Consider the following 21,686-nt stretch of genomic DNA (forward strand, 5'->3'; position numbering starts at 1 on the left):
GAGTGTATTCCAGACTCAGACCGAGGTCTCATCCGGAGTGTATGACAGACCCCAGATCTCATCCGGAGTGTATTCCAGGATTAGACTGCATCAATCACGGCTGGACAAAACCTCTCAGAAATTGTGATACACGGCTGAAAACAGGGCCAGGCTGAGTGGGCAGGGTTCATCTTACACGGGGCAAATCACCAGGTTTGTTCTATTCAAGTATTAGTATAAGATCTTATCTCAGACCAGGGTCTCATTCGGGGTGTATTTCAGACTCACAACACACACCAATCAATACACCCCAGAATCCGGATCCACCGCAGCCCTGCCCAGGAAAAATTTCAAACCTACTGCAAATGGCATGATGCACATTAAGATTTCTGATTTCTGATGACTTCTTCATGATGTTTATATCAGGGAGGACATCAGAGCAGATGATGTACCTGTACTTTTTCAATCCCAGCATTCATCAGGATCTCAGAAGTGGATATCGGATGCGGTTCAAAGAAAGACGAAGCCTGGGTTTACTCTCATACACATCACTGTGTAAGAGTAGAAGAACACTGATGGTATTATGCTGCATCAATCACGGCTGGACAAAACCTCTCAGAAATTGTGATAGGTGGCTGAAAGCAGGGCCAGGCTGAGTGGGCGGGGTCCACTCTCACACGGGGCGGGTGTTTGTGGTTAGTGGGTGGGTTTATAGGGGTGCAGTCACACCATAAAAAGAGGTCGTGCTTGAAAACAGAGCCACACACGGACACACTGTTACACGTCATCACGCACATACACACGCGCTGTTTTAGTGTTCTGTTCCTCGGTCAACGTGCGTTATGAAGCGCGCGCCTGGATAACAACCGGTTTGGTGGTGTTTTTTTTTTTTTTTGCTTTTAGTGAAAGTGTCATTTCAGGGTTTTTTTTTCTTCTTCATCATCTTCTTCTTCCTCGAGCTGAATTGGATTTTACTTTATAATGATTTTGGATATGCGCAAACGGGATGAAGAGAAGCCCTTTCCTGCCCGCAGAAGTAAAATAAAATAGGGTTTCATTTACAGCGGACTTAATCCTCTCGTTCCCTATGAAGAAGTCAAAAGTAAGTCGTGCATTCGTTTTGTTTTCACGTGTGACTTGTTTTTGTCTGTTTGCTTGTTTGTTTGCATTGCGCACGGGTGTATAAACTTTAGGATCATGTTGAGTGGCTGCAGGAAACTGCTTTGGTTTTATTGAGTTATGTTTGTTTGTTGGTTTGTTTCGTTTTATTTTATTTTGCATGAACTCTCCAGCCTTTAATAAGTTGTATAAAAACGTAAATGAAACCATCTGTAAAATAAATAAATACGACCTAAATAAACAGCTACACAATAGGTCGTTTAATTCCATAAACCTGTCATGCGACATTGCACGTGCGTTACATTCATTATTAGACACGTTAATTAATATCACTAAATCTATCGCCTTTTTTTTTTAAAATCCCAGATATTAATGACGATTTATTTGGATGAATAATTTACCCAAACTGCGTATCTGCAGATATCTGCATGCGCTTCAGCAACAATCTGGAGATTAATCTTTGGTATCAGACACATCTCAGGTGATTCATACTGTCTCTACTAAATATCTGATACCTTTCACTCATCCAATAGCACGTCAAGAGTTTTCTCCGGGTCGTTAATTCAGCCGTGACTTTCCATTTCTTTCTTTCTTCTTTCCTTTTCTTTCCCTCGACTCGGAGAAACCAGAACCATGTGTTTCCGTTGCTTATATGGAGTTGGAAAAAAAACCCAGACCCTCTGAGGCAGAGAGTTATTAAAAAAGAGCATCAAAAATGTGGTGTGTGTGTGTGTGTGTGTATGTGTGTGTGTGGAATCAATCATAATGCGTTTTGTTTGTTTTGTTGTCTTAATAATGTCTTCAGAGAAAAGCTGGAACATCTCGTACACTTTTTTTATTGAACGCAGTTATTAATGTTGCCAGGTTTTAAAGATCCCAGCGGGTGTCACGGGACGAGTTTTATCATGTTAAATGTTGATCTACTGCCAGACCGTGGCACATAAACAGTTTTACAGGTTCAGTAGCATAAGACTGAATTTTCCAAGCGACTCATTAAATATTCTTCAGAAGACAGAATCGTGTTTGTCGCTCATCTCTTGCTCAAGGGCTTGTCAGGATCGAGACAAGGGGAGACGTTTCCTTCACCGAAACCTGCATCTCGTCCTTTTGATTCATGCGCACAGAATGTTTCAGTCTGATCACAGGCTGTCATGCAGGACTTCACACGACACGATACGACACGACACGACACGACACGGGATTTGTCCCCGGAGCCACAGGCAGGCACGACGAGCCTGGCATCAAGTCATTGGGCTATTAAATTAAAACGCACCACATTTTTAAGCACTTGCTGTGCATTTAACGTCTTTACACCGCCGACATTATTACACAAGTAATTAGGAGGCTTTGAGCAGGTTTAAGAGGGTTGTAGATACATCTCGGTGGAAGCCTCGGATCTCAAGGCTGGATCAACTGGAATCTGGAAAACATCACAGAAAATAATACTGAAATGAGAAAGATCTGAACTACTCATAAAACACGCGGATACTCACACAGAAACCCTTAATCCACACAGCTGCCGTGTGGCTACTGGTGTATTTATGTATTTAGACACACACTCGCTCAGAGAGAGAGAGAGTGAGAGAGAGAGAGAGAGAGAGAGAGAGAGAGAGAGAGAGAGAGGGAGAGACAGAGAGAGAGAGAGAGAGAGAGACAGAGAGAGAGAGAGAGAGAGAGAGAGAAGAAGAGAGAGAGAGAAGCAGGGAGCGAGAGAGACAGACAGACAGAGAGAGACAGAGAGAGAAGAGAGAGACAGAGAAGAGAGACAGAATGTGAATGTGAATGAACTGAAAATGCAACAGATGATTTTAATGTGCATTTAGTAATTGTTTAACAACAAACATTGTTATTTTTTTCCTTTGTACTTCCACCTTAAATCTGAGGGCACACATGTGTTTGCAGTAAACAATAAACAATAAAAAATTGTTTTAAAAAACAAACAACAAGAGTTATTTTGATCTGACTCATAGGCTATATATAATTGTTTAGACTGTGTATCCCACCCATCCTGATTACGCCTGGCATTATGTTGTAGACGTCAGGATCCTTTCAGCCCTTCTCAACATTCTCATTGACTGACTAATCTTTGACCCTAATCGTAGAAAACATCATAAATAAACGGACAGTTACACATTAATCCGTGAAGCCGGAAAACGTTTGAGGTCCGAACACTGTGTGGATATTTTTACGCGCTGATTAAATCGCTCACTTGTGTTGATTCTGTGCTTTAATGTGTTTTACGCGAAGTGATAACGTGCTACTGCAGGGGAAAGTGGGTTAGGAGATGGACACGTGGATACGTGCGTCTGGTTTTACCTGACTAACATGCACACACACACACACACGCACACGCACACACACACACACACACACACGCACCCACAACTACTCGCTACATGTTTTTGAACGCAGGCACGCGGAAGATTGCGACTTCTGGCAAAGATTTACACAAGATAGTACACATGATTATTAATATGTTATTAGTAGTAGTAATATTGCTTTGTCTAAAGCAACTGTGAGAAATGATGCGACATAAACAGATTACATTAAGAGCACGATTCGAATGCTTAAATAACCTGAAGGTGTTTTTATTCATTCATTTATTTATTTATTTATTTATTTTTCTCTTATAAATGTCTTTACTGTCTTCCTGTGCTGGATGGATATGAAACCGATATATATATAGTGTGTGTGTATACATTTTTATTTAATATATTTATTTTACAAATATCAGATTCTGCACTAAAACAGAAAAAAAGAAAACTGCACTCACTCGCGCTCCGGTTCAGAAAAACGACGTGTCACGTAGTTCCTCTAATTGTTTTTTTCTTTTCTTTTCTTTTCGTACCCCACCAAAGTCCACGTGATCTAACAACCATGCAAAACCGGCCAGAGTCCGAGCAGGTCCCAGTCGTTCAGAGACTCGACCAAGCAGAACAGGAATCTTTGATCTTGGGGGAAAAGTCTGATGCATAAAGTAGAAACATTTGTCTTAATCATTGTCCATGTTTGTCCAGATACTGACTTGACACGCAGGACACAGCAGGTTACACCAAGCAGCTTGTAAACTGGAATTTCTTTCTGTCTTTCTTTTTTCCCCCCACATGTAGTTTTGTTTAATACAATGCTTTTGTAAGTCCTCACGCACAGATCTTCCAGTCCAAGGCCTAATCCTGAAAATAAGCCTTCTGAATATTTAACCAACAAATCACTCATCACTTTCTCATTCGTGTTTTAAACAGATTTGCAAAGGTCGTAAATATCCTTGATAAGGAATTACGGAGTGTGTAAGATTTCTCCATGTGTTCACTAATCTGTAGCCTCGGGCATCGATGATTTGTTCAAAATCAAGCTGAGACAAAATTCACCTGTTCCCAGATCTGTGTGAAGGGAAATCTGGAGCCCTGGGAAGCGTCACTTGTGTTAAGGGGAAGTGATATGACAAAAATAATATAATTCATTCGATATGTATGTGTGGCGCTTGTTTTTTTTTTTTTTAATTTGAACTTGATGATGATGATTATACATTTATAGCTTGCAGAAGACACAATTCTACTAATTAAAGGAGAAATAACCAACAGCTACATAACTGGTTTAACAGCTGGGTTTGACCTCATGGCCTTCTGATAAGATTCATGTGTGTATTTCAATTATTTATATGTTTAACTTCATTAGATTTCTGTAGCATTTATCCTACACTAGTAAACCTGGAGTCTAACACACACACACACACACACACTACAGACAATTTAGAGATGCCAATCAGCCTACAACACATGTCTTTGGCCTCGGGGAGGAAACCAGAGAAACCTGAAGAAGAGGGACGGGAATCGAACCCCCATCCCCAGAGGTGCAGGGCAAACATGCTAAGCCACTGTTTATTTATTATTATTTTTTTAATTAACTAATTAATCAAGTTGTTTATTTGTTTATTTATGTGTTTTGTACTTGCATGTTTTATTTATTTAAAAAGAAAAAGAAAAAATTATAATATATAAATATATAAAAATAAACAAATAAATAAATGACAATATTACAGAACTGTATGGACATCCTGAATCATGATATCGTATCAGCGCCCAGCTCTAGCAGACGCTGTGATTTGATGGATTAGATCTCAAACTAATCTCAGCCTCACCTGTTGTTTCTCTCATGGATCTTTTGTGAGGCTTTCAGTGGCCCGTGTTAAAGAGAACAACAAGCTACAGGGTCCGTTATTGTTACTTTTCTGATACATGAGTTAATCGGAAGTTAAATGCGCTGTATTTGTGTGTGTGTGTGCGCGTGTGTGTGTACGACGATAAGGTGGGACAGCCTTTCCGTCTGCTGGGCAGTCTCACACTCACACAGTATGTGAGAATGCCCGGCAGACGGAAACGCTGCCCCACCTTAGCGTTTTAAACAAACACACAAGCTTCCAAGCTGCTAATAAGCATCTAAACCCCAACATCAACTTGTTTATTGTTGTTTTTTTCCCTCCATTTTATGACACCAGCCCTGTTTATAAGATATATGTCCTGGCAGATGTTTATTACCCATATGGCTCTGCTTGCTGTGAGCTTTACTAACACTATAATGTTTAACTGTTAACACAATGTAAATTTTAGAAGCTCGTTATACAACTGAAAGCCTGAAAGCCTTTTTTTTCCCTAAGACATGCTATATAAAATCCTACAGAACAGAATTTTGCCCCACGAATTTGATTATTTTCTTTAAACTGCGTGTCCTGAAATCTGCTCCAATTTTCCTACTCAACATCAGTTTGTCACCAAGTTTAATTTTTTTAGAGCTACATTTCATGTCAACTAACACAACATGTTATGTGTTTAAAATGTGTTTTATTTCTTTTACACTACAGCATTTTTTCTATGTTTACAAACACTAAGGCCTTTTTTTGTATTTCTTCTTCATATTATACAACACGTCGTATTTTTTTTTTTATATCCATTTACAGCTACGTTTAATGTTGTGGAACGTCCCTGATTGAAGTCATCCGTTTTTTACTTCTGATTTCCGAAAAGGAAGCAAATAAATAATAAATAAATCAAACAAACACACACACACTTATTACTTATTTAATTAGTTTTAAAAATGCAGCTTCACTTTATCACTGGTGTAAAATATTTTGGCTAATTACTAATATTTTAGTAATAATTGTACTTTTTTAACACGATAAGAGCTTGATCTTTTTTTTATAAATATCCATCTACAGTACAGGTCCCTGTCAATAAGCTGTTACTATGGAGACGATTATTTATAGAGTATTTATATAAACCTACAAAATTCTTTACCACCTTCTAAACCAATCAGAGTCCAGGATTTAACAGCGCCCCTGGTGTAGAGTACAGTGACTCCATATTTAAGTTTTTTTCAAAAAAAATCAGTTCCCAAATGAAATCCACATGAATTCATCTGGTGTCCTGAAGGAAGCTTCTTCTGAGGGTAAAGTGAGAGCGCTCTCTCTCAGGATATGCGATACCGCCGTCTTTGCCGTCTTTTATTCGGTTAGCGTGAAGCCCTTTAAGTGCATCTGAAAGGAAACAGACAGACTGAGTGCAATTTGTGGAAGTAAATTGAATTTGTGAACTTTTGGAATGGATCTCTGTCTGTATAAGAGGCTGTATGAAGCGATTATGATTTGATGACTTTTCCGGTTACTGGTGATGGTTACGCTCTGCTCTCCTGGCCTCGTTGCTTCCTAAAAGGTTTCATAAACCTTCCTTTCCACCGCAATATTGTCTACAATATGTGAGAAGTCAAGAAAAATATTTGACTTGTGGATCGCTGTGTGATAACAGATCTATCAGAAGAAGCTACATGCTAGCTGGCACGTGCATGAAGGGCAGGACAACGTGATGTGATAAAGAAATTCCTTCGACAATGCGATTTTTCACAACACACCACGTGTAACACGATATATAGCTATAAAGAAATGCTGCTTTTCTGTTAAAAAATAAAAATAAAAAAACCTTCCTTATAAAACGTTCCAAGGTACTTTAATTAAAGACTAGATTAAAAAAATTATTTAATTAATTAAATATTTAGTGGTGTTTAACTAACTAAATATTTATATTTTTTGTTAAAGAAAGATTTTACAATTTTATAGATTAAATACAAACATCAGCTGTTTTTAGTCAGTTTGTATAAATTGATGTAGTAAATAAATAACTACATAAGAATGAACTCTAGAGCTGGTAACTAAGGTAACATGGTTAGGGGTTAAGGTGTTGGGCTATCAATCGGAAGGTTGTGAGTTCGATTCCTACGTCCACCAAGCTGCCACTGCTGGGCCCCTGAGCAAGGCCCTTAACCCTCAATTGCTCAGTTGTATAAAAATGAGATAAAAATGTACGTCGCTCTGGATATAAGGGCGTCTGCTAAATGCTGTAAATGTAAATGTAACATAATATCTTTAGGATATTTTTGTTTAAATCCATTCCAAGTCTACAAATATCTCATTTTCATTTTTTTATATAAAAATATCACTGCTTCTGAAATAATCCAATTATTTAACACTGTAAAGAAGAAAATAAAACAATATAAAAGTTTACAATATTAAATACGAAAGATAAATGTTTTATATAATTATATTTATTATATAATTTATTATATTATTATTAAGTTATATAAAGTGATTTTAATGATATAAACATTTACTATTTTAATTAGCTAGAACTGGGCAATATAGAATGTTCTAGTAATAATAATAATAATAATAATAATAATAATAATAATAGATATCTTTTTTAAATCTAACGATTTTTGTTTTCATGATAAAATATTATAAATAATATTTATATATTTAATATTATTACTAATATTAAAATATTATATTATATTATTATAAATAATATTATTACTAAAAATTCACTGGTATATTTACATTTACAGCATTTGAAAGATGTCCTTATCTACAGTAACACAAAAGGTGTATCTGGTGATCAGTATCTCAGATGGACCGGTGACGTGATGTTCGTCACCTCGTCCCTTCTTTCTTCTGATCGTTTGTTCTGATTTAGAGCACAATCTTTTTTTCCTTACATTGAATTATTAGTGAGGGGGGAAAAAGGCAGAAGTTTTATGACTAATGGAAGATGTAGCGCTCTCTGGCTCTCTGTTGTTCCTCCGCTTGATGAGATTACGGCCTGAATGGCGCTTTTGTTGCTCCTGAATTTGGAGACTGTTGTCTGGATGACTCGCTAAATTACCGAAGCGTAAAAACCATCAAAGCATCAGCTGTGCGCGAATTCGTGACAGTTATCTAGTCCAGGTGCTCAACGCCATTATCTCAGAGATGGACGAAAAGAACGGAAAGTTAAACTCTTTCTTCTCGTCTTTATCTCTGTCCACATCGAGTTACTTGCGGTCTTTGTTGAGATCAGTTTCTGGAAAAAACACTGAAATTAGCATCGGGTTTGTTTCTGTTCTGTCTCACGTTCCTTATTAGCATCTTGATTCTTTTTTTTTTGGACTCATGTTGTTGATACAGTTTCATTTACGTTTCCAGCATGTTCCCTCAAAGCAGCAGCGAAATTCCCACGTGCATGTTATCATACGAATGAAACATACAAGTTGTCGTTAGACAAGCGGGTCTGAACTAGCGCACCGTTAATCTTACAGCTTATAAAAATCATTCACGTCAAATGAAATCAGTCAAAGTGTAAAAAGGAAAAAAAACTATTTCTTTATAGCCACATGCTAATTTACATGCTAGCCTTTATTTTGCTAACATGTTTCTTTGCCTCAATCAGGAACTAGCCACATGCTAATTTACGCACTAGCCTTAACTTTGCTAACATGTTTCTTTGCCTCACTCAGGAACTAGCCACATGCTAATTTACGCACTAGCCTTAACTTTGCTGACATGTTTCTTTGCCTCACTCAGGAACTAGCCACATGCTAATTTACGCACTAGCCTTAACTTTGCTAACATTTTTCTTTGCCTCAATCAGGAACTAGCCACATGCTAATTTACGCACTAGCCTTAACTTTGCTAACATGTTTCTTTGCCTCAATCAGGAACTAGCCACATGCTAATTTACGCACTAGCCTTAACTTTGCTAACATGTTTCTTTGCCTCAATCAGGAACTAGCCACATGCTAATCTACGCACTAGCCTTAACTTTGCTAACATTTTTCTTTGCCTCAATCAGGAACTAGCCACATGCTAATTTACGCACTAGCCTTAACTTTGCTAACATTTTTCTTTGCCTCAATCAGGAACTAGCCACATGCTAATTTACGCACTAGCCTTAACTTTGCTAACATGTTTCTTTGCCTCAATCAGGAACCTGCCACATGCTAATTTACGCACTAGCCTTAACTTTGCTAACATGTTTCTTTGCCTTCATTACAATCTAGCCACGTTTTCTTTGAACGACTTCAGTGACTGTGACTAACAACAATCTAATGTCAAACTCTAGCCAAACCCAGACCTCCATTCTCGCCAAGACATGCTAAGCTAATTGATATGCTAATAAGGCTAACTTTGTTCAGCTGTTCAGGTTTTGTAGAAAATGTCTCAGAAATATTTTACGCAGTGTCACAATACATTACGTTACTTGACGTTACCTAATACGAGAACACGGAAAAGGCAGACAAAAGAAAATTAGTCAGCTTTGACTCAGAGGCGTCATTTCTAGTTAAAATTCAAAACCTTTGGGGAAAAGATCATGATATTGTAAAACATGCGCTACCTCAGAGACTCCACGTCGTTTACCAAAATACTGATATTATATCAAAAAATTAATAGTATTAGAACATGTTAGCTTGTTATCATGTTAGCTATGTTATGGAAATACCTGATTCTGACATTTAAACTACGATCATATATTTATATATAGAAGTCTGTAGCTTGCTTGCTAACATTCCACTAGCTAGACCTAGACTTTTTTTTGAGTAGTTAAGAAAACAAACCACGAATATTTAGTCGATCCCCAAAGTCACATAATGACTTTGTTCGTATGATCTTCGAACCTGAAGAGAGTTTTCAGGGCTGACTGAAGTGTTATCATATCTTTGTCTCGGCAACTTTAAAGTTCCAAAAACTACAGTAGAGTAGAGTACAATAGAATAGATTAGATTACATTAGATTAGATTAGAATAGATTAGATTAGAATAGATTCGATTACATTAGATTACATTAGAATAGATTAGATTACAGTAGAATTGATTAGATTAGATTAGAATAAATTAGATTATAGTAGAGTATATTAGATTAGAATAGATTAGATAAGAGTAGAGTATGTTAGATTAGATTACAGTAGGTTAGATTACAGTAGATTACAGTAAAATAGATTAGATTAGATTACAGCAGAATAGATTAGATTAGATTATAGTAGATTATATTAGAATAGATTACAGTAGAATAGTTTATAGTAGATTACAGTAAATTAGATTACATTGCATTACATTACATTACTGTAGAATAGATTAGATTAGATTACAGTAGATTACAGTAAATTAGATTAGATTACAGTAGAATAGATTAGATTAGATTATAGTAGATTATATTAGAATAGATTACAGTAGAATAGTTTATAGTAGATTACAGTAAATTAGATTACATTGCATTACATTACATTACTGTAGAATAGATTAGATTAGATTACAGTAGATTACAGTAAATTAGATTAGATTACAGTAGAATAGATTAGATTAGATTAGATTAAAATAAATTAGATTATAGTAGAGTATATTAGATTAGATTACAGTAGATTAGATTATAGTAGAATACAGTAGATTACAGTAGATTAGATTACAGTAGAATACAGTTGATTACAGTAGGTTAGATTACAGTAGATTAGATTACAGTAGATTACAGTAAAATAGATTAGATTAGATTACAGTACAGTATATTAGAATAGATTAGATTAGATTATAGTAGATTATATTAGAATAGTTTACAGTAGAATAGTTTATAGTAGATTACAGTAAATTAGATTACATTACATTACTGTAGAATAGATTAGATTAGATTAAAGTAGAATAGATTAGATTACAGTAGATTAGATTACAGTGGATTACAGTAAAATAGATTAGATTACAGTAGAATAGATTAGATTAGATTATAGTAGATTATATTAGAATAGATTACAGTAGAATAGTTTATAGTAGATTACAGTAAATTAGATTACATTACATTACTGTAGAATAGATTAGATTAGATTAAAGTAGAATAGATTAGATTACAGTAGATTAGATTACAGTGGATTACAGTAGATTACAGTAGAATAGATTAGATTATAGTAGAGTATATTAGAATAGATTACAGTAGAATAGTTTATAGTAGATTACAGTAAATTAGATTACATTAGATTACTGTAGAATAGATTAGATTAGATTACGGTAAATTAGATAAGATTAGACTATATTAGAATAGATTAGGGATTGGATTAGAAAGATGGTCAGTTTGTGGTCAGATGGTCACTTTCAAGGTCAGTTTTCAGTTTGGGGAAAAAAAGCCCTTTTTTTGGATCATATTTGAACGCAAACAGCCAGAAGTTTTATTCCCAGAAGTCTGGAAAACTGTTAACGGACCACACATGATTCCTCGTGTAAGCTTGAGATGAAATATTACTCATTAGGTCATATCTGCTTTCCTGGAGCTGCTTCCAGTCTGGAAAAGTGTCCAATATTTTCAACTTTGTTCCTCGTCCCTCTGTCTGTCAGCGTTTTGGTGAAAGCTCTTGGCCTTGTAGTGGATTTATGGCTATGGGAAGGCGTAAGAAATGTCCAAACCATCCACACGTGATAATCAGATCACTAAAAACCAGACTCCGTTTATTTACAAAATCTCAAGATCTTTCAGCTCATGTAAAAGAACTGAGTCATGTGAGAGAGAGAGAGGGAGAGAGAGGGAGAGAGAGGGGGAGAGAGGGGGAGAGAGAGAGAGAGGGAGAGAGAGGGAGAGAGCGAGAGAGAGAGAGAGGGAGAGAGAGAGGGGGAGAAAGAGAGAGCGCATGAGTGGGAGAGAGAGAGAGTGAGAGTGTGAGAGAGAGTGAGAGAGCGTGAGAGAAAGAGAGAGCGCATGAGTGAGTGAGAGAGAGAGTGTGAGAGAGTGTGAGAGAGAATGAGTGAGCGTGAGAGAGAGTGAGAGAGAGTGAAAGAGAGAGAAAGAGAGAGAGAGAGAGAGCATGAGTGGGAGAGAGAGAGTGTGAGAGAGAACGAGAGAGAGAACGAGAGAGAGAGAGAGAAAGAGAGAGAGGGAGAGAGAGCATGAGTGGGAGAGTGGGAGAGAGGGAGAGAGAGAGAGAGAGAGAAACTGACTCCTTCAGGGAGTATCAGATAACCAGATGCTCCCAGATCAGAAAAATAAATAAATAAAATAAGATGTGAAAAATGTATCTGTTTATTGTGCACACTTTCTCTCTCTCTCTCTCTCTCTCTCTCTCTCTCTCTCTCTCTCTCTCTCTTTGGTCTCTCCCCCATTAACTCTTGACAGATTTATAGTTTATTGCAAGCTCAGTAGCGTAGCAGAGGCTTGTAACATCTATAGCAATGAAAACAAAATACGTTTGATGATGAGCCAGAGATTCGATCTGCTCTCTGTAACACACGCCATAAAAACACTTTTTTAACATTTTTTGTTTTATTTCATTTTTAAATTTTTTTTTTTTTTAAGAATTAGTTCGATAAACGTTCGTTAAACGTTCGTTAATGATGACGGTGGATGAGAAAACATTTTCTGACAAGATGGCTGACATTGTTGTACATAGCGCACAGTGTAAGTGTGTAGTGTACAGTATGCCGTTTGGGACGCAGCCCAAGATTCACTTCCATGGTCTGTTTAGTTTTATTGTTTTTGACATCATGACATCATGACATCATTTATACATTCAAACATTAAAATTAATTTGTTAAAAAAACTTTCTTCGGTCTGTTTGGAACAGGAAACCATCGGACGTCAAAATAACGATTACAGATAAGAATTGAACCGTAACTGACCGTAGACTTTTCCTTTAAAACTCTTAACGAAGAATAAAATTTCCTGTAGTTTTAAAATTCAGTATTCGGGAATCCAGATTTTTTTCAACATAAAAATATTAAATGTTTTTCGATATTGTGTAGAGAAGCTCGGACGTGTTGGGAACATTTGGTCTAAAGCCGGATCATCTGGTTTTACACGAACGTGTAGAGAGATTTGTGTTGAATCAAATTAATTCAGCTTGTTAAGATTTGCTTTACTTCCATCATGTGCAGTTGACTAAAGCCCTATTCGGACGGGATTAGTTTTACGTGGGGGTAAAGTACCAGAGCTTCTCGGTGATTTTAGTCCCGTCCGAATGTGCCATCTCGGTAATCATTACAGACAATGTCAGTAAAGATTACGCCGACTTTTACCTTCTGTAAAAAGGTCCGGAAAAATGACCTCAGGTGATACTAATCCCGTCCGAATAGACCCGCTGTAAATATGTACGGTAAAATTCCGTCATTTCCTGTTTAAAAGTAGTTTTTGGCGCGTTTTGCAAGCATGGAGGCGCCATGTTGTCTGTTTGCGCACGTGATAACAGGAAGCAACGTCATACGCACATGACGACAAGGAGGTTACTGTGGTGCGTAAAGCGAGTTACCCCTCCCACTTCTGCTAGTTTTACTGAGATGTCTTGTCCCGTGCGAATTGGCCAATTAATATTACAGACGTCCTGAGGTAAAATTGCATTACTCCACGTCCCCACGTAAAACTAATCCCGTCCGAATAGGGCTTAAGAAATGAAATGTGTAAATAGACATGCAGTTTGTTCAGTAGGTGATGATCAGTAGGTCACTCTGCCAAGTCCTTATTCACCCTCAGTGTCTGTTTACTTGTATTTATTTTAGATGTAACAGATAGATCATCAGTCACATGGCTTTTTTTTTTACCGTGTGAAAACCTCACACGGTTTATCAGGCTGAACAAGGTGTCTGAAATAACGACACGCTCGTGGCTTTGAATAGACTCAGGTTTCGTAACCGTTCATCTGGACGTGCTGTTGTTTAAAGCATGTCAGTTATGCAGAAGGTTTATTTCACATTACTTTAATAAAACCTGCATCGTGTATTGTATTGCAACACACAAGCAGAAGGTCGTGTCCGGATGTCGGATATCGATTTTGGGATTTTCAGTTCTTCTATAATTACATAATTACATATAATGCCTTCTATAATTACTCCGAACTAAATGGTGGGATCAAATCCAACACGATAAAATATGAGAGGTGTAATAAAAGCCAGGCATATCCGTGTTGTACCAGAAAGGAGACATGGTTTGTGTCTTAATGTATCTTAACACCTGTAGCAATGTTTTAAGGTGGACTTTTTAATACATAGCTACAGTAATTAAAGCTAAGCACAGGATATGCAATGAACTCGCCAATCAGCCAATCAGGTTTCAGCGACAGACCAATCGATGCAGGTCAAGAGCTTCAGTGAAGGATCACATCATACATCAGGATGGAGAGATCTTGGATGGACTGGTCAGTTCAAACGGTCCAGAAAGTGCTGATTTTACTGATAATAATCTCTAGAGTTTACAGAGAATTACAACATGGTGTTAAACACGATAAACATCCAGCAGTTCTGTATGTTTAAACTCCTTGGTGACTATAAATAACTGAGCATTCTGAGCAATCATGCTGAGAAGAAAAACATCTCAGAAGCAGAAAACATCAAACCGTGAGAACGAGAGCAGAGAAAGAGATGATTAAACCTCTGGTTGAAAAGAACAGGAAACTGAGGATAAACATGCTCAAAAAGACACAATCGCAGATTTGTTAAGTCCGTGATAGATAACTGCTTGAGTCCGGTTCCTCACCATTAATCTGAATTTATAGATTTCATTCTGACTATAAAACTGCTTTGAGACAACGTTACAAGCCTCTACAGTTAAAATGGAACTGAATAGAAATAGACTTCATCGTTCGTTGGATGAGAGCTGAAAAGACTAGCTAGATTAGCTAGAGTAGCTAAGCTAATCAAGAGGTTTCTGCTACGGTTCTACTAAAGGTGTCTCTGAACGAGCTGGTAAGGATATCGCTCGAAATCTCCAGCCGCAGTGTTGAGAGAAATTCTTTAAATCTGGAGTTTCTTTTTACCTCAAACAATTTATGGTCTGTTGATAAATCTTAAATGTTCGCTATGTCAATGTGATCTGTTTAACCCTTGTATGTTGTTCGTATTTTTGTTCGTGGGTCTGTTTGACCCGCTGGATGTTTAGAGTTTTAATTCAACACAATCAAAAATTTGATGTTAAAATACTTTACAGATGTTTACTTCATCCCAATTACAAGCAATATAAACAGCATATATATGGTTAATATTCGCCCTTTACCTTTATTACATCACGTTTTTTTAGGTAAAGTGCTACTCGTTTTTTGTTGTTTTTTTAAAAAAATGTAATAAAAAAAGAAAATCAAATTTAATCACGTTATGAGTGCGAAAAAATCAACAAATTTACAAGGAAGCAAAGTTTTTCAAAACTATTGATGTTTATGAATATGGGTCCCACAGACCCGAACATCATACAAGTGTTAAAAAAAAGCCTTTTTTATTTTATTGAGATGAGTTTAAATAAGATTAACGATTTTCAATCGTTCCAAAACGACTTTCAGCGGCTAAAACGAGTTAAATTGATCGGATTATTATTATTTGATTCGAAGCGCTTTTGTGATGCAATTCGTTAGAAATGCACGTCTTTGGTTGTTTTATGTTTTAATTGTGTTTTAAGTTTTAAATATGATTTGTTTAAATGTGATTTATTTGTTTAATGTGATTCGTTCAAGTATGTTCGATTTGTTTAAGTGTGATTTATTGCGTCTTGTGTCCGAATGCCTCGTTGTGGCGTCACCACGCTGTTTAAATAAAAGCCATAAATAAATCAAAATATTAAAAGGTACAAAAAATGTACACATGATGGTACCAACCCAGAAGGAAATGTAGAATTTATTTTTTTATTATTTTCCTGATAGAACAAACACATAGCACGTTCGCCTCACACCTGAAGGGTTGGGGGTTCGATTCCCGCCTCCAGCTTGTGTGTGTGGAGTTTGCATGTTCTCCCCGTGCCTCGGGGGTTTCCTCTGGGTACCCCGGTTTCCTCCCCCGGTCCAAAGACATTGGTCCAAAGGCACTCCGTCCAGGGGGTATCCTGCCTTGATGCCCGATGACGCCTGAGATAGGCACAGGCTCCCCGTGACCCGAGGTAGTTCGGATAAGGGGTAGAAAATGAATGAAGGAGAACAAACACAGGAATTATATCTGGGAATAAATTACAGAACTGTTGGCAGCTGCAGTCGCACCAAGACTTTTTCCTCCAGTTCCTTGATTAAAACCAGCTCTTGTATGGATGCGCTTATTAAAATGGAGAGTCTATAGAGTTCATGACGCTGGTTCAAAATAGACGAAGTTCAGAAATGATCTTAATTTCAAGATAAATATCTTAATCCCAAGTCCCAAGCCTCAGTGGTAGATGTCTGGTTTGGGGCAGAAGGTTATGGGCAGAACCTGTGTAGGAAATTTCAGATTTTCTGAAAAAAAGCTTGTCATAAATAACGGAAATTTCAGCCTATAAATTATATTGTATAAGTTAAATTTTTTGTCTAAAAATATCCCCTTTTGTGTATTTTTTCCAGATTTGGATACGTACCTGTGTCCATTTGTTGCTTTACATCACGGTTGCTGCCTATTCCAGTGAAATCGGAAATCCCATAACAGATGACATCAAGAAAATTTCATTGCTGGTAAGATTTAAAAACCGTCAGAAACGATTTCTGTGATGGCGATGGAAGCATCTTCTGTTCCCGAGCGGCATCGTATTGTTTGTTCGTGACAGCTCGGCCTTTTGTTTGGTTTTATTTGTTTGTTTTTTTTTGCATCGAATTCAGACTTTTGTGACGGACAAAAAAGCTGACAGAGGAACAAAAGCCGCGATGAGTCACATTTCTGTGGAAATCAGCTTCCTGCTGTGAAATTGTGACTTTATTATTTTTTTATTTCTGCTATAGGATTTACAGACTTTCACAGCTGCATGCTCATTTGGAATTTCATTCATCTCTAGATTGAGAAAATAAATCTACACCTTGAATAGATATCAGATTTTTATCTAAATCCAGTATTTCTAGAACCCAGAATGTGCTTTTCACTTTATCTCCCATCTTCTTGTCTTCTTTCTCAGTTGTTTTGTCTTTCTAGTCAATTTGTTTTCTCAACCGTCCTCCTGAATGAATCAGCGAACCAGCAGCTAAATATTACCCAATGCTTCACGACAGTAGAGTGTAGAATATATAATCTAAAAACAACTTACCTAATCTGAAAATACTGATCTGCTTAAATATCTCAAAATCGTTTTTGTAATAATGTGTTTTGTAATGTGTGTTAAACTTCAACACATTATTACAAATTTTTTGAGATATTCTTAATCAGATCAGCATTTTTTATATTTACAGACATTAGCTAGATTAGCTAATATATAACGTGTACTAGCGTTCTATACTGGCTAGTAGGCGTTTTATATATTAGCAAAGCTCGCTAATGTCTGTAAATATAAAATATCAATAAAATTTGATTCTCTGCGAAGTCCAGAATTCCAGGACATTACATTTGAGCTTCATGCGGAAAGCTAAATTTCTGGCTAATAATTTTGATAATAGCTAAATATTTACATCGGTTTAGCGTATAACAGTCTAGTTTAATGGTTGTTCATCCAGTTCTGGTTTATAACTATGAATTTTTTTTTTTTGGTCATTAACATTTGCGATAGATATCGCACAGAACCATTAACGGAATTTCTAAATGTTTTCCTGGCCGATTTATTCGACATCTGTTCCTGCTGGAGTGTTTGGATGAGTGTGAGGTTTATACACGCTTTCTTTTTCCCTCACAGAAACAGAATATTCCAAAAGACTACAAGATCACCGTACAATATTTGCCTAAAGAAGTGGTGAGTCATTTACAATTTAAATTTAAATTTTTTAATTTATTTTTTTATTTTATTTATTTATTTATTTATTTATTTATTTATTTATTTATTTATTTATTTATTTTTATGAATTCACACAAAAAAACTTGAACACTGTTAAAGACAGTATCATGGTACAGGGACGGGGATATGATGGTGTGGATATTGAGAGATTTTTTTTTTTCTTATTTAATTTTTTCATATATTTATTTACCTCCATATTTATTATTTCTTTTTTGCTTTGCAGACATATCATTTTTTTTTAATAAACAGTGTATTTATTTGTTTATTTGTTTGTTTTATTTAGTATTTACCAATTTATTAACTTATCTACTTATTTGCATGTTTTTTATTTTTCATTTCAATTCTATTTATTTGCTGTTATTTTATATTATTGCGCAATTATTTTATTTATTTATTTATTTATTTATTTATTTATTTATTTAATAAGTTGTATTTTACACATGTACTACTCCAACATCACTGGCAGTCTGAGATCAAACCTACATATACTGTATATCATAGTAAATATGTTTGAACGATGACGTGATCCTTCGCTCATCTCACCTTCCTTCCTCTAACGTATCATTATACAGCTCTGTAGTACACTTTTCTTCCGTCTTTACCTTTTATTTCCCGATATAATAAATTTCCGAGAATGTGACTCATGTGGGAAAATGTGGCTTGCTTTGTGTGTGTTTGTTCTTTACACAGAGTGGTATGTGCTGGGTGAAGCTCAACGTATTCCACTTAGAGGCTAGTTTAAAAGACCTGGCCCAGAAGTTTGGGAATATTTCCTCTAACAAAGATTACATAGAAACGTTTGTCCAGATGTTAAAAGAGATGCGATATATCATCGGACAACACTTGGTGAGTTGTTGTTGTTGTTATTATTATTATTATTATTATTATTATTATTATTATTTTCACTGCTGTATTAAAACTTATTATTTCTCATTTTTATTTAAGATGCTTGTGTAATGTTTATGGGGGCACGGTGTCTTAGTGGTTAGCACGTTCGCCTCACACCTCCAGGGTTGGGGGTTCGATTCCCGCCTCCGCCTTGTGTGTGTGGAGTTTGCATGTTCTCCCTGTGCCTCGGGGGTTTCCTCCGGGTACTCCGGTTTCCTCCCCCGGTCCAAAGACATGCATGGTAGGTTGATTGGCATCTCTGGAAAATTGTCCGTAGTGTGTGAGTGTGTGAGTGAATGAGAGTGTGTGTGTGCCCTGCGATGGGTTGGCACTCCGTCCAGGGTGTATCCTGCCTTGATGCCCGATGACACCTGAGATGGCATCCCCGTGACCCGAGGTAGTTCGGATAAGCGGTAGAAAATGAGTGAGTGAGTGAGTGGGTGAGTGTAATGTTTCGTGATGGTTCAGTGGTTAAGGCTTCGGGTTACTGATCAGAAGGTCGGGGTTCAAGCCCACAAGCTGCTGAGACATCAATGTTGGCTCCTTGAGCAAGGCCCATAACCTCACCTGCTCCAGCGGCGCCGTACTACGGCTGACCCTGCGCTCTGACCCCAAGGCTCATAATAACCTGTGATATGTGAACCCTTAAAGCATTTCACTGTGTCTGTGTATGTGACAAATAAAATTTGAGTTACTTGAAGTTATGAAGCACTCACACTGGACACTCCTTCTGTAAATGTTACAACATAAACGCATCAAGGGCTTATTAAAAAAAAAAAATCGTCGCTATGGAAACCCTAACGTAAATGAAACGAGCACGTTATGGCCAGGGCTGCTGTTTTAAAAAAACATTCTATACCAATCAGAAGCCAGAGGTTTACAGCAGATCCTGCAGGTTTTAACAGTCTTGAAAAAAGATTCAAAGCAAAATTTGTGACATTGTTGTGTTCAAGAAATGTGGAAATGTGAGCTACAGTAGTTGTTTGTCGATGATTATCAGCGTGCAGCAGGTGGTCAGGGGACGAGTGCACGATGGCTGCCAGCACATTCTCCACTATGGTGTGAAAGTTTATAAATGTCGTTGTCGTACCTAAGAAGGACGGGTTTTTCTGCTTTGTTCTAATTACAGTAAATGCCATTTGAAGTAACCTTTCCCATTGTTTATTCAGCGCACGGCACACCCTCATGCCTTTACTTTTATAGCGTGTCAGTAAAGAGAAGACATATGGTTACTATAGCATCGTTTACATAAACCACGGATGGAGGAAGGGAGCAGTGGCATAGACAGGAAAACATATTTTGAAGAAATATGCTGAATAATTTCCATCCAATACAGTTACGTTTGTATGTGTGAGACATGTACAGTATACGGCTTGGCTGGATGACTGAAATGCCATTTAATTATCGCTTCTCGCAAGCTTTTGATATTCGGCCGAACGCAGCTGTTGATGTTACGTGATGGAAATAAAATACGCACCTAGAAATAGCAGAGCTTCCACACCAGGCCTTTATACTGTGATAGGAATGTTAAAGACGTCACATGTGGTTAAAACAGCAAAGGGTGAAGTAGTGTGTAGCGTAGAGCTTGTGGAACCTGGAGCCTGGAGCTGGCTGTCTGGAGTTACCTCCAGGTTTCCACAGGGTTGTCCGGTGTAAAACATGGCAATAGGTGGATTAGGTAAAACATCTATGATGCCTGTCTGTGTGTGTTTGTGTTTGTGTACCAGAGTCAATCCTGATTGGTTAAATGTGATTGGTTGAGCCTGGTTATTTGACCTTGATTGGTTAATCCTTATTTTTTTTTATTCTGTTTGGTTGATCCTAATTGGTCCATCTTAATTGGTTGATCATGATTGGTTAATTCTGTTTGGTTGATCCTAATTGTCTCATCTTATGACCTAAGAATAAGCATTTTGGAGGATTTGTTCCAAAATATTTTAGAGAAACAGATTTATCAATGGGGGCACGGTGGCTTAGTGGTTAGCACGTTCGCCTCACACCTCCAGGGTTGGGGGTTCGATTCCCGCCTCCGCCTTGTGTGTGGAGTTTGCATGTTCTCCCCGTGCCTCGGGGGTTTCCTCTGGGTACTCCGGTTTCCTCCCCCGGTCCAAAGACATGCATGGTAGGTTGATTGGCATCTCTGGAAAATTGTCCGTAGTGTGTGATTGAAAATGAGTGAGTGAGAATTATCAATGAAAATATTTTCCTCCAAGTCTCTCCAAAGCAACTAATTAAGGACCGACATAGTCAGTAAGTGACAAAGCAGCCGATTAACAACCGATTAACAGTTTCAGGCTACAAGTCGTTAGATTTAGAGAAAACAGGACACATTGCTGAAGGGTTAAGATTTTTTTGTTTGATCGGTTGGTCCACAAAACAAGATCCTTCATGCAGCTTTTAGGCTACAGGATTGTGTGAGACAGAGCAAAGCTTGACAAGCCTCGCCGCTCGCTACGTTATTCCTCTGAAATTAAAATCACATGCAAAACTGGGCCTCCTTCCAGCCTCGCACGAGTTCTAGGAATATTTTTTGCCTCTTCAAAGCACATCACAGAAGAAACGAGCATCGAGCGTTGAAGTGAGTGCAGGGGCTGAGGGATGGAGTCGAGTTCGCGTGATTCCAATTGTAAAGCTTTTAAAATGCCACGTGAGACACCATTCATTCTCAGCAACACCACAACCAACCATTCGCGTGTCTCTGCTGTCTTTTGTCTTTTCTTCAGCATGAATTGTGTTGTGATTG

At 37.3% G+C, this 21,686-nt stretch overlaps 1 protein-coding gene and 2 long non-coding RNA genes across 3 annotated transcripts in view; 1 reads left to right on the plus strand and 2 right to left on the minus strand.

The window, feature by feature from the left end:
* The first annotated feature begins 731 nt into the window (after positions 1 to 731).
* kitlga (kit ligand a) overlaps positions 732 to 21,686 on the plus strand; it is a 29,870-nt gene continuing 8,915 nt past the window's right edge. Inside the window, exons 1-4 of the mRNA XM_060885206.1 lie at positions 732 to 1,081; positions 16,707 to 16,814; positions 17,957 to 18,013; positions 18,746 to 18,901. Coding sequence (XP_060741189.1) covers positions 1,067 to 1,081; positions 16,707 to 16,814; positions 17,957 to 18,013; positions 18,746 to 18,901 — 336 coding nt within the window. The 5' untranslated portion in view covers positions 732 to 1,066. The remainder of the gene's footprint in view (positions 1,082 to 16,706; positions 16,815 to 17,956; positions 18,014 to 18,745; positions 18,902 to 21,686) is intronic.
* Positions 1,919 to 4,003, minus strand: LOC132855921 (uncharacterized). Its single transcript, XR_009649384.1, has 2 exons — positions 3,872 to 4,003; positions 1,919 to 2,518 (listed from the first exon to the last, which is right to left on the minus strand). It is a non-coding gene; the product is annotated as an uncharacterized LOC132855921 (long non-coding RNA).
* On the minus strand, positions 6,476 to 16,883 carry LOC132855920 (uncharacterized). Its single transcript, XR_009649383.1, has 2 exons — positions 16,721 to 16,883; positions 6,476 to 6,628 (listed from the first exon to the last, which is right to left on the minus strand). It is a non-coding gene; the product is annotated as an uncharacterized LOC132855920 (long non-coding RNA).

The sequence above is a fragment of the Tachysurus vachellii genome, chromosome 13 (assembly GCF_030014155.1).
Source record: "Tachysurus vachellii isolate PV-2020 chromosome 13, HZAU_Pvac_v1, whole genome shotgun sequence".
NCBI lineage: Eukaryota > Metazoa > Chordata > Actinopteri > Siluriformes > Bagridae > Tachysurus > Tachysurus vachellii.